The sequence below is a fragment of the Schistocerca americana genome, chromosome X (assembly GCF_021461395.2).
Source record: "Schistocerca americana isolate TAMUIC-IGC-003095 chromosome X, iqSchAmer2.1, whole genome shotgun sequence".
Taxonomy (NCBI): Eukaryota; Metazoa; Arthropoda; class Insecta; order Orthoptera; family Acrididae; genus Schistocerca; species Schistocerca americana.
This window is the reverse complement of record NC_060130.1, coordinates 947339986-947353834: the sequence shown is the minus strand read 5'-3', so window position 1 is coordinate 947353834 and position 13849 is coordinate 947339986. Positions and strand designations below refer to the sequence as shown.

At 42.7% G+C, this 13849-nt stretch overlaps 1 protein-coding gene across 1 annotated transcript in view; it reads right to left on the bottom strand.

Annotated features, from left to right (window-relative positions):
- Window positions 1-13849, bottom strand: part of LOC124556419 (dynein axonemal heavy chain 5) — an 876134-nt gene that overhangs the window by 93195 nt on the left and 769090 nt on the right. The window contains exon 70 of the mRNA XM_047130377.1: window positions 3475-3669. Coding sequence (XP_046986333.1) covers window positions 3475-3669 — 195 coding nt within the window. The remainder of the gene's footprint in view (window positions 1-3474; window positions 3670-13849) is intronic.

Below are 13849 nucleotides of genomic sequence, written 5' to 3'. Positions count from 1 at the left end.
CCACACTAAAAGAAGAATAATCATACAGTTTCTAATCCAAGATTGTCTTTAATCTACACAATATCGAGTTTCAAAGTACCACAGTGCTGTGCTACATGTACCCACGCTGTAAACAAGAGAACATTACTGCATTTTCGGGGTGACAACTATTGAACTATATAAAATAAAATCGTCATAACTTCTGAACAGTTTGCTCTAGGACGTACAAGCTGCACGGTTAGCTGCGGGGCATGATGGGAATTTGTATGATGTGAATATGGTTTGGTTTAGGGACGAAGCCCACTTTCATTGGTGTGGGTTCGCCAATAAGCAAAATTGGCGCATTTGGGGGACTGAGAATGCGCATTTCGTGATCGAGAAGTCTCTTCACCCTCAACGGGTGACTGTGTGGTGTGCAAAGTCCAGTCACGGAGTAATCGGTGCGATAATCCTTGATAGCAGGGCGACTACTGAACGGTACGTGAAGGTTTTGGAAGATGACATCTCCATTGCCCAAAGTGACCCTGGTGTCAACGAGATGTGGTTCATGCAAGACGGAGCTCGGCCCCATCGAAGCAGGAGAATGTTTCATGTCCTGGAGGAGCACTTTGGGGACCGCATTCTGGCTCTGTGGTACCCAGAGGCCACTGGCATGGGCCTCCATTGGGCGCCATATTCTTTGGATCCGAACACATGCAACTCCTTTTTGTGGGGCTATATTAAAGACAGGGGTACAGCAATAACCCTAAAACCGTTGCTGAGCTGAAAACAGCCATTTAGGAGTTCATCGACAGCATCGATATTCCGACACTTCAACGGGTCATGCAGAATTTCGCTATTCGTCACATCACCGCCAATGATGGCAGGCACATCGAACATGTCATAAATTAAATCCGAATATGTGTAGCGAAGGTTAGTTGAATAACGTGTGTGCACGCCGTAGTTTGAAACTAATTTACGTTTTTCTTTCATATAGTTCAGTAACTGTCACCCTGTACTATTCTGCTAACTTACATTCTGCAGAGATGAGTTTATTTCTTCCTTTTCTTCGTAGACGTACTCACGCAAACGTTTAACTGACGTCGGTTGACTGAATGACCTATGTGCATTCCATATGTATCCATTTGTTTACTGTGAATTATAGCAAGTGAATGAGTTACCTGCACTGTGTGTTTTTACAGGAGAAACAAAGTCAGTTTTACGTTACATTTTTAATAATATCATGTTTACGGGATACGGTTTTGTACAGTTTATGATCAGAGGAAATGGATTACCGAATAAAAAATACGTACCGATGTACAGTCGTGGACAAAATGAGCGAGACCCCTCGCCTTTTCATTATGCTGATCCGCACAGCTTTAAAGTCTGCTACACAGCACACAAGGAAAGGAGACGAAGTGCGACCAACATACTATGCACAGGTGTGAAATTAAAAAACTATCCGAACTTTGTCAGACAGTTTTCAGTCACGAGTAAAACTATATTAATGCTGTTTAATGCGTTAAACAACAAGTAAATATAAGATATAAATGAAAGAAGAAACGCTAATTAGTATGAACTGTACTAATAAAAATGAATTTCTTACACTGCCGAGGGAGCGTATACCTCAGGAAGTGCGATGCGTTTCCACTTATTAGGTCTACCAGTACTCGAGGTTCAAAGGGTTCTGAGCACCATGGGACTTAACATCTTAGGTCATCAGTCCCCTAGAACTTAGAACGACTTAAACCTAACTAACCTAAGGACATCACACACACCCATGCCCGAGGCAGGATTCGAACCTGCGACCGTAGCAGTCCTGCGGTTCCGGACTGCAGCGCCTAGAACCGCACGGCCACCGTGGCCGGCAGTACTCGAGGTAAATGGGTTTTAAGGGTTGGGTAGACCGATGACGGTCAAGAAAGTGAGACTAGAAGGGTTCCATTTTTACCGATTTAGGTGACGAAATCCTAACAACGAAAATAGCTACAACAGTTACTGAAGGTGAGGGCCGCATAAATAATTCCCCCTACACTTTATTCGAAATGTTCTAGTTGCAGTCGATACATCAGCATATTAATCGTAGCTACGCTTTCGATCCAAATCACGTTTACGAGAATGAAAATAAAATATATTTGCCTATACACCTGGTAATTCAGATCCCAGTATTAATGCCACCGCGTTTTAGATGTGCGAGCATTCCCATTGCTAGCTAGCTTAAGAAACACTCCGACTAATGAACGTTTTCTGGCTGTGGCGAGTCTAATGGAGAATTCGAAACATTGTAGAATACGTTTGGACCTATGTAGCCGTTTATTTCCTGGGGTGGTGCAGAATTATCCTACTAAATTTACTCGCTAATAACAGTATTTTGCTATTTCGACAAACATCACAAATGATTGTCATATGAGCGGTGACATAAAGGTAGAAAATTCATGTTTTTTACTCCAGAAAGCTCTATGCAACAGAAACTGCACATCATTTTGCCATTTTCAGTGCGAAATTTCCGGCTTATTCATGTATGGGGTAATAATAGAGGGCTGTTTGCCTGTTGTCTGCTACCGTAGTGAAAGGTGTTTGCTACTGCAAGAGAGGTCTGGTTTGTTTTCGGTTCTAATCTCGATGGAGGCAGATAGACTATCAGTAAAGGAATTGTAGGAAATTCTCGTGCCCCCAATACGTTTTATTGCTACCTTTATTATGTACCGGCGCCCTGTGGATGTAACTATGAAAATCTTGTAGAATTTCATACTTGTTACTGCCTACTTTTTCCTCTTCTGTCAATAAATGAATTGACTTAACTGTGGCAATGAATGATTTTAACTGAATTTCGATATGAATCTTCACGCATTGCTAAATTTGCAAACTTTCATGTAGGTCAGCAACGGTAATCCAGTATGACTGGTCTGAAAGTTGACACAGACCGTTTTGCGGCCGAATGCGCATAATATTTTGCTAATTCGTAACCATCTGGGGTACTTTGTCTTATAAAACAGTTATGTTATCTCGATAAGCTGAAATTCATTTTTATTAGTACAGTTCATACTAATTAGCGTTGCTTCTTTCATTTATATCTTACATTTACGTGTTGTGTTTAACACACTAATCAGCATTAATATAGTCTTACACTTGATTGCAAACAGTCTGACAAAGTACAGATAGTTTTTCAGTTTCACGCCTGTGCATAGTATGTTGGTAGCACTTCGTCGCCTTGCCTGTTATGCTGTGTAGCAGACTTTAAATCTGTGCGGATCAGCATAACGAAAAGGCGAAGAGTCTCGCTCGTTTTGTCCACGACTGTTCATATCTTCGTAGTGAACAAAGTTATAAGAGAGCAGTCTTGTTGGTTAATGGCTCCCTTGCTGCGTTTTCTTAATACGTTTTGCTCCTGCACAAAAAAATATTTGGGGTGGTAACGCTACTTTGAGGACACCTTCCCATATAGTGGCAGCTAATGTGAATTCACCAAATTCAGGGATGTGATACAGCTTAGGAGCCAGTGAACGGCGGACTTACCTTCTTGGGATCCATGTCGTCCAAATGGTTCTGAATGAACTGTACACTGGCAGCGAAGTCGGCCTGGTTGAATTCGTACGGGACGTTCCAACCGAGCGGTCCGAACTTGCGCCTCTCCTGTACCACGGTGTGCAAGAAGGCCACGGCGTAGAGCAGCGGCGGCCACTGCGGCTGTGTCGAGTAGTCAAGGGTGTCCTGACACACAGGAAACATGCTTCGCATTTCTTTCTGTCGAGCACCTGCTACTGCCCGCAGGGACAGATTCGTAGTTAAAGTTAAGCATTAAAAATAATATTAAAAGGGGAACGCTGTCCTAATGTTCCGCAAATATACGAGGGCAGTTCAATAAGTAATGCAACACTTTTTTTTCTGAAACAGGGGTTGTTTTATTCAGCATTGAAATACACCAGGTTATTCCCCAATCCTTTAGCTACACAACACTATTTTTCAACGTAATCTCCATTCAATGCTACGGCCTTACGCCACCTTGAAATGAGGTCCTGTATGCCTGCACGGTACCATTCCACTGGTCGATGTCGGAGCCAACGTCGTACTGCATCAATAACTTCTTCATCATCCGCGTAGTGCCTCCCACGGATTGCGTCCTTCATTGGGCCAAACATATGGAAATCCGACGGTGCGAGATCGGGGCTGTAGGGTGCATGAGGAAGAACAGTCCACTGAAGTTTTGTGAGCTCCTCTCGGGTGCGAAGACTTGTGTGAGGTCTTGCGTTGTCATGAAGAAGGAGAAGCTGGTTCAGATTTTTGTGCCTACGAACACGCTGAAGTCGTTTCTTCAATTTCTGAAGAGTAGCACAATACACTTCAGAGTTGATCGTTTGACCATGGGGAAGGACATCGAACAGAATAACCCCTTCAGCGTCCCAGAAGACTGTAACCATGACTTTACCGGCTGAGGGTATGGCTTTAAACTTTTTCTCGGTAGGGGAGTGGGTGTGGCGCCACTCCATTGATTGCCGTTTTGTTTCAGGTTCGAAGTGATGAACCCATGTTTCATCGCCTGTAACAATCTTTGACAAGAAATTGTCACCCTCAGCCACATGACGAGGAAGCAATTCCGCACAGATGGTTCTCCTTTGCTCTTTATGGTGTTCGGTTAGACAACGAGGGACCCAGCGGGAACAAACCTTTGAATATCCCAACTGGTGAACAATTGTGACAGCACTACCAACAGAGATGTCAAGTTGAGCGCAGAGTTGTTTGATGGTGATCCGTCGATCATCTCGAACGAGTGTGTTCGCACGCTCCGCCATTGCAGGAGTCACAGCTGTGCACGGCCGGCCCGCACGCGGGAGATCAGACAGTCTTGCTTGACCTTGCGGCGATGATGACACACGCTTTGCCCAACGACTCACCGTGCTTTTGTCCACTGCCAGATCACCGTAGACATTCTGCAAGCGCCTATGAATATCTGAGATGCCCCGGTTTTCCGCCAAAAGAAACTCGATCACTGCCCGTTGTTTGCAACGCACATCCGTTACAGACGCCATTTTAACAGCTCCGTACAGCGCTGCCACCTGTCGGAAGTCAATGAAACTATACGAGACGAAGCGGGAATGTTTGAAAATATTCCACAAGAAATTTCCGGTTTTTTCAACCAAAATTGGCCGAGAAAAAAAAGTGTTGCATTACTTATTGAACTGCCCTCGTATATTTATTTGCTCACGAACTTGTTTTCGGTCTCTTAGGCCATCGTCGGATGACAACCGAATGTCGCAGTCACAAATAAAATGAGGTGCGACATGTACAAATACAACTTACCAAAGTGGAAAATGCTCCTATCGTAGAACAAAAAAAGGAGAATATGTCCTGGACGAAGTTAGGGATGTAAGGGAAGGGAACTACTTTTTCCACATATCTGGCAGCTTAAAAGACATGTAAATCAAAAAATCTTGACACATTCCGCTTTTTTACTTGTTAGTATTAGCACCCATGTGAGGTAACATAACGCATCGTGTCAAGTACGCTGACGTGACAAAAGTCATGAGATACCTCCTAATATCGTGTCGGACCTCCTTTTGCCCGGTGTGGTACAGGATAGACTCAACAAGTCTTGTAAGTCCCCTGCAGAAATATTGAGCCATGCCGCCTCTATAGCTCTCCATAATAGCGAAAGTGTTGCCAGTGCAGGATTTTGTGCACGAACTCGCCTCTCGATTATGCCCCTTAAATAATCGATGGTCTTAATGTCGGGCGATCTGGATGGATAATTCATTTACTCAAATTGTTCAGAAAGTTTTTCATACCAATTGCGAACAATTGTGGCTCTGTGGCATGGCGCATTGTCATCATAAAAATTCCATCGTTGTTCTGGGACATAGAGTCCATGAATGGCTACAGATGGTCTCCAAGTAGCCCATCATAACCGTTTCCAGTAAATGATCGGTTCAATTGGACCAGTGGACCCATTCCACACCATTTCAATACAGCCCTCACCATTATGGAGCCACCATCAGTTTCCACAGTGCCTTGTTGACAACCTGGGTCCATAGCTTCGTGGGGTCTGCGCCACAATCAGACCCTACCATCGGCTCTTACCGAGTGAAATCGAGACTCGTCTGGTCAGGTCACGGTTTTCTAATCGTCTAGGGTTCAGCCGACATGGTCACGAGCCCAGGAGAGCCGATGTCGTGCTGTGAGCAAAGGCACTCGGGTCGGTCGTCTGCTGCCATAGCTCATTAACGCCTAATCTACATCTACATCTACATCCATACTCCGCAAGCCACCTGACGGTGTGTGGCGGAGGATACCTTGAGTACCTCTATCGGTTCTCCCTTCTATTCCATTCTCGTATTGTTCGTGGAAACAAGGATTGTCGGTATGCCTCTGTGTGGGCTCTAATCTCTCTGATTTTATCCTCATGGTCTCTTCGCGAGATACACGTAGGAGGGAGCAATATACTGCTTGACTCTTCGGTGAAGGTATGTTCTCGAAACTTCAACAAAAGCCCGTACCGAGCTACTGAGCGTCTCTCCTGCAGAGTCTTCCACTGGAGTTTATCTATCATCTCCGTAACGCTTTCGCGATTACTAAATGATCCTGTAACGAAGCGCGCTGCTCTCCGTTGGATCTTCTCTATCTCTTCTATCAACCCTATCTGGTACAGATCCCACACTGCTGAGCAGTATTCAAGCAGTGGGGGAACAAGCGTACTGTAACCTACTTCCTTTGTTTCCGGATTGCATTTCCTTAGGATTCTTCCAATGAATCTCAGTGTGGCATCTGCTTTACCGACGATCAACATTATATTTCGTCACACTGTCCTAACGGATATGTTCGTTGTATGTTCCACATGGATTCCTGTGGTTCTTTGATGCATTGTTGCTAGAAAGTTAGCACGCCACTGGCCTCAGTCGTTAAGTGAAGGCCGTCGGCCACTACGTTATCCTTGGTGAGAGGTGATGCCCTAAATTTGGTATTCTCGGCACACTCTTGACACTGTGCATCTCGGAATATTGAATCCCCTAACGATTTCCGAAATGGAATGCCCATACGTGTAGCTACAGCTACCATTCCGCATTCAAAGTCTGCTACTTCCCGCCGTGTGGCCATAAGCACATCGAAAACCTTTCGTGTGAATCGCCTGAGTACAAATGACAGCTCTGCCAATGTCCTGCCGTTTTATACCTTGTGTATGGGATACTACCGCCAATTGTTTATGGGCATGTCGTTATCCCATGACTTTTTCTCATCTCAGTGTACAGTAACATGATAGATGATGTCCTATTATATAGCATGACATGCCATCGTCTCATCCATTATGACGTGTGTCATTTCGAGCAATACGACATAATGTGTCATTAAAGTTTAGAATACATGAATCCCCACTGTGGGAGATTTCCTATTATACAGGATGTTACAAAAAGGTACGGCCAAACTTACAGGAAACGTTCCTCACACACAAAGAAAGAAAATATGTTATGTGGACATGTGTCCGGAAACGCTTACTTTCCATGTTAGAGCTCATTTTATTACTTCTCTTCAAATCACATTAATCATGGAATGGAAACGCACAGCAACAGAACGTACCAGCGTGACTTCAAACACTTTGTTACAGGAAATGTTCAAAATGTCCTCCGTTAGCGAGGATACATGCATCCACCCTCCGTCGCATGGAATCCCTGATGCGCTGATGCAGCCCTGGAGAATGGCGTATTGTATCACTGAAATGAGGATTGACACATTGTTGGATGAACCATTCGCAGAAGTGTACCCGTGGAGGCCAATCAGCTGCTGATAGTGCCTGCACACGCTGTACATGGTACGGAAACAACTGGTTCTGCCGTAGCACTCTCCATACAGTGACGTGGTCAACGTTACCTTGTACAGCAGCAACTTCTCTGACGCTGACATTAGGGTTATCGTCAACTGCACGAAGAATTGCCTCGTCCATTGCAGGTGTCCTCGTCGTTCTAGGTCTTCCCCAGTCTCGAGTCATAGGCTGGAATGTTCCGTGCTCCCTAAGACGCCGATCAATTGCTTCGAACGTCTTCCTGTCGGGACACCTTCGTTCTGGAAATCTGTCTCGATACAAACGTACCGCGCCACGGCTATTGCCCCGTGCTAATCCATACATCAAATGGGCATCTGCCAACTCCGCATTTGTAAACATTGCACTGACTGCAAAACCACGTTCGTGATGAACACTAACCTGTTGATGCTACGTACTGATGTGCTTGATGCTAGTACTGTGGAGCAATGAGTCGCATGTCAACACAAGCACCGAAGTCAACATTACCTTCCTTCAATTGGGCCAACTGGCGGTGAATCGAGGAAGTACAGTACATACTGACGAAACTAAGCTCTAACATGGAAATTAAGCGTTTCCGGACCCATGTCCACATAACATCTTTTCTTTATTTGTGTGTGAGGAATGTTTCCTGAAAGTTTGGCCGTACCTTTTTGTAACATCCTGTAGATGCACCCAAACTTACGGATACTTTCTATTGTAGATGCATTTCACTCTCAAGCAGCACGTAAAGCTATTTCTATTTGTTCTTACGCCCATCACCATAAATGAAGCAGAGGGTGGGTTTGGGGGAGAAATAGTCCTTTCGGGGAAAAATGTCAATCCCGCCAACCAAAAATCCAAAAATTGCTTTAGCCCTCCCCCCCCCCCCCCCCCTAGCAATAAATCCATCCCCAGAAAAACGTTTTTAGCTGTTACACACATGCGCTTCAGCCATATGTTGTATATTGCTTACTGTGGTTTGCAAAATTTCTTGATTTTTGGCACAGGATCAAGGATTTAGTCTGTAAATTACAAGATGCGGGTGTGCCAAACCATGCAGCTACGAGAGATCACTGGACTGGGGAATTAGAGTTAATTCGTAAAAAAATGTGAATATATCAAGTTTTAAATGTCTTTGAAGCTGTCATATAAGTTGGAATGCTCTAGTTACCTTCTTTTACATTCCTAACTCTGCCCAGAACGTAGTCGCGCTTTTTTGCGCTATTATAGGCGCATGTTCCATACTGGTTTCCAAATTTAACTCTACCATAATTTTGACATTACACCACCATAGCTTCACAACCTATGTGGATTACTGTTTAGCCAGCCTACGACTATTCCATTATAGGTGTTTCTATTGCCTTTCGAACCATGTTGCCTGAGTTGGGCATCATCAGTCTAGCGTCTCTACGGTTATGTGCCTGGTATGGTTGAACCTGTCCAGTATAGCCAATTGTGTCCTCAGAGCGCACAAGCCTCACCATCATGTGTTTCATACTCTTAATTTTTATTATTTTGTTATACATTTTTATTTTATTGTTCTTTTTTTAATTTTTTGTTTTATTGTTACACACATTTTATTCATATATGCATGAGACTGTATACGTAAATATATGAAAAATAGCAATATATACTTAATACAGCGCACAAAATAACAGCAAACATAAATATGATATCGTACGAAATATTAAATACTCTGTGAAGGAGGGAGGAGGAGGAGGAGGAGATTAGTGTTTAACGTCCCGTCGACAACGAGGTCATTAGAGACGGAGCGCAAGCTCGGGTTAGGGAAGGACGGGGAAGGAAATCGGCCGTGCCCTTTCAAAGGAACCATCCCGACATTTGCCTGAAACGATTTAGGGAAATCACGGAAAACCTAAATCAGGATGGCTGGAGACGGGATTGAACCGTCGTCCTCCCGAATGCGAGTCCAGTGTGCTAACCACTGCGCCACCTCGCTCGGTAAAATAAATACTCTGTGAAGTTGTTGATCACAAACTATGTAAGTAGTTTATGTTACGTAGATAAACTTACGATATGACCATATTACATAAATAAACTTACTTAAAACTTATTGTATCGCAAGCTGAACGATTCATGCAACAAATAATAAACTACTGAAATGCATACATCTTGTTACTATCTCTTATCTTAAAATTCTTGTCATTGTCTATTTAAAGTATGCAATAATAAAAACTGAAAATTAAGACACGGCCGCTAGAAAAACCTCATGTGAATAATTTTGGCGAGAAACATTGCAACAACCAATCCGAATTAAGTATGGGTATGACTGGCTGAAATAAGCAGAAGGACTACGAAACAATGTACGCACGACAAAATACTATCAAGCTGAAACGTTAAACATTTTATTGGCTGTGATCGAGCAACGGTACGCTATTTAATTACAGAACGTATACACAGCAACTTCGGTTGCACAACATTTTGTCAGTTGACCATGATGTGATTACATGTATTCCATGTAACTTTATATTCTGATGAAGATTGCGATAGCGCAATCGAAACAGTGGTCAATCGCCAAAATTTTGTGCAACCGAAGTGGCTGTATATACGCTCAGTAATTACTATAAAGTTTTCGATCCTGTACGAAAATTGACGAACGTAAACTTGTTTTGTGAGAAAATAAATTTTCTACAAGATAGCATGGTAATTTTTGAAGAAAACGCAGTAAAACATTTTCTGTTGTTTAGAAATAAGATGATCTTTCTGCTGAGACTTGTTTTTATAGCAATTTTTGTGTTAGCTAATTTTCTGTGCGGTCATCGAAAAATCTTTAAATGCTCGGTCAAACAGTATATCATTTTGTACAGGGCTGGGCATAATTCTGGTTTGGTACATGATTTGTTTTGCACGTCACTGGTGAATAAATCTTTAACGTAAAACAACGAAAAGATAATCAATTGCAATAACCAGTTTTTTTTATTACACTATGTGATCAAAAGTACCCGGACACCTCCAAAAACATACGTTTTCCATATTAGGTGCATTGTACTGCCACCTACTGCCACGTACTCCATATCAGCGACCTCAGTAGTTGTTAGCCATCGTGAGAGAGCAGAATCGGGCGCTCCGCAGAACTCACGGACTTCGAACGTGGTCAGGTGATTGGGTGTCACTTGTGTCAATTGTCCGTACGCAAAAATTCCACACACCTAAACATCGCTAGCTCCATTGTTTCCGAAGTGATAGAGAAGTGGAAACCTGAAGAGACACGTCCAGCACGAAAGCGTACAGGCCGACCTCGTCTGTTGACTGACAGAGACCGCCGACAATTGAAGATGATCGTAATGTGTAATAGGCAGACATCTATCCAGACCATCCCAAAGGAATTCCAAACTGCATCAGGATCCACTGCAAGTACTATGACAGTTAGGGGGGAGGTGAGAAAACTTGGATTTCAATGTCAAGCGGCTACTCCTAAGCCACACATCACGTCAGTAAATGCCAAACGACGCCTCGCTTGGTGTAAGGAGCGTAAACAATGGACGATTGAACAATGGAAAAACGTTGTGTGGAGTGACGAATCACGGTACACAATGTGGCGATCCGATGGCAGGGTGTGGGTATGGCGACTGCCCGGTCAACGTCATCTGCCAGCATGTGTAGTGCCAGCAGTAAAATTCGTAGGCGGTGGTGTTATGGTGTAGTCGTGTTATTCATGGAGGGGGCTTACACCCCTTGTTGTTTTGCGTGGCACTATCACAGAACAGGCCAAAATTAATGTTTTAAGCACCTTCTTGCTTCCCACTGTTGAACAGCAATTCGGGGTTGGCGATTGCATCTTCCAACTCGATCGAGCACCTGTCCATAATGCACGGCCTGTGGCAGAGTGGTTACATGTCAATAACACCCCTGTAATGGATCGGCCTGCACAGAATCTTGACATGAATCTTATAGAACACCTTTGGGATGTTTTGGAATGCCGACTTAATGCCTGGCCTCACCGACCGACATCGATACCCCTCCTCAGTGCAGCACTCCGTGAAGAAAGGGCTGCCATTCCCCAAGAAACCTTCCAACACCTGATTGAACGTATACCTACGAGAGTGGAAGCTGTAATCAAGGCTAAGAGTGGGCCAACACCATACTGAATTCCAGCATTACCGATTGAGGGCGCCACTAGCTTGTAAGTCATTTTCAGCCCGGTGTCCGGATACTTTTGATCACATAGTGTACATCAAAATGTCGCGCTTGAGAATCAGTTTCGTGTGCGAACGCGTGATTTTTCGTACTAAAACATGAACGATGAAAAATTGTTGCAAAAACTACTCTTAATTACTGTTAAGAATATGTTTTTTTATTATCGACTGTATCAATTTAAACCGTCTCGGCACTTGCGATTCGCGTGAAACCTGAGTTTGCGTGCATTTTATGTGAAATTTTCGACCGTTTTATTGTGGCAATGGACACAGCTTTCACAAAAAACAGGACGACCATTAATTACACGTATTTGTTTACATTCTTACAAAATTTGAACCGATTCGCGTAAGTTTGAAACATAGAGGTAGCAAGCGTAATAAAACTCACGAAAAACGTGTTTATTGCATGTAAAATCTTAATATATTATATATTGATATTATATATTCCGATCTTACGTGCAATAAACACGTTTTTCGTGAGTTTTATTACGCATGCCCCTTCTATGTTTCAAACTTATGAGAATATATATATATGAAAACGAGTTTTCAGTTTTATTATATGAATGCACTTTTTATTTATTTGATTCAGCTTAAACCGTTCCCGCATATTCAGTTCATATAAGAACGACTTTTACGTGCTACATTTAGCTCGACCTTAAACCATCCTTCTCGACAACGGATAAATATTACGGGCCAAAAAAATCTTCTTTTGACTTTATCCAGTCATCTACCTGGGTGCAAAGTTTTAACCGATTCATATGAGTTTACAGTATAGAAGAGGCGTGCTTCAACAAACTCCCAGAAAAACCAGTTTTTTGCACATAAAATCCAAACGAAGGAAGATTTTTCAAACGGTTAAAACATGTCTTAGGCCACGACGGCTGGATCAAATTTTAACCATTAGCCTCGTTCCCATCCTTAGTTATTTAAGGATGACTGTTTTTGCTCGTAAAATTAGAACAAGGGTAACTGTTTTTGCATACAACCCGAGCGGTGCACATACAAATGGTGCCATTATTTGAGTATTAATTTCAGCCCAATTAGAATCTTTTGCAAAAGAAAATAATCGATTCGCACAAATTCCCTGGCATCAGATCCGGTTCGTCTTTCAAAAATTGCTTAATGTACTATAACACAGCTACAGTACAACGGATGTTTGAATGGATAAACAAATGGCCGCTGGTCCGGAATAAACCAAAAACCTTTTACGCCTTGTTCCTAGCTCAAATAGGAACCGAGCACCAACACTCCCCAGACAGGGATTCTGCGTGCGGCCTTTTCATACATACATATTTGTTTGATGACATCCATAGCGTTTATATAAGAGAGTATTACATTTTATGTCACTCAGAAATGACTAAATTTAACCGAAAACTGGAAATAAAGTTGAATTCACCACTTTAATCAAATATTTGTATAACTAAAACTTAATTTACCAGAGAGGAAAAAGGAAATTAAGTTTGGTCTTTTAATACTATCAAGAACTCTACACAGCAGTCGGATATGGTACGTGAAATTCAGAAGCCAAATATCAAACTGGTAAATCAGTTCCAAGCAACTATAAAAATTTCTCGAGAAAATCGTCTTTGAAGTATCCCCACCAACTCTAACACCCTAAAAGTAAAGTAGCGTGCCTCTGTGGCAGAATTCTCGTCTGGTGTGCAGGGATTCTGCATTCGGTTCTCATCCGATGCAAATTTTTAAACAAAGGTGCACGCTCTACTAGCATTTCCGTGAAGTGTAAAATACATAAGATGGGAAAATATCAATAGCACTAGAGAATGGTAACCATTGGTTCGAATTTCGTTTCGATAATTATTTTTTCGTCCTTTTCTCCTTTTTCACTGAGAATACCTACGTCATTTAAATACAAAATTCATCAAATATATGCTAATTAAGACACATATAATTGTCATTTTTATGAAAAATGCAGGTCTTCTTATTTAAATATCGCACCCAGAGGTCC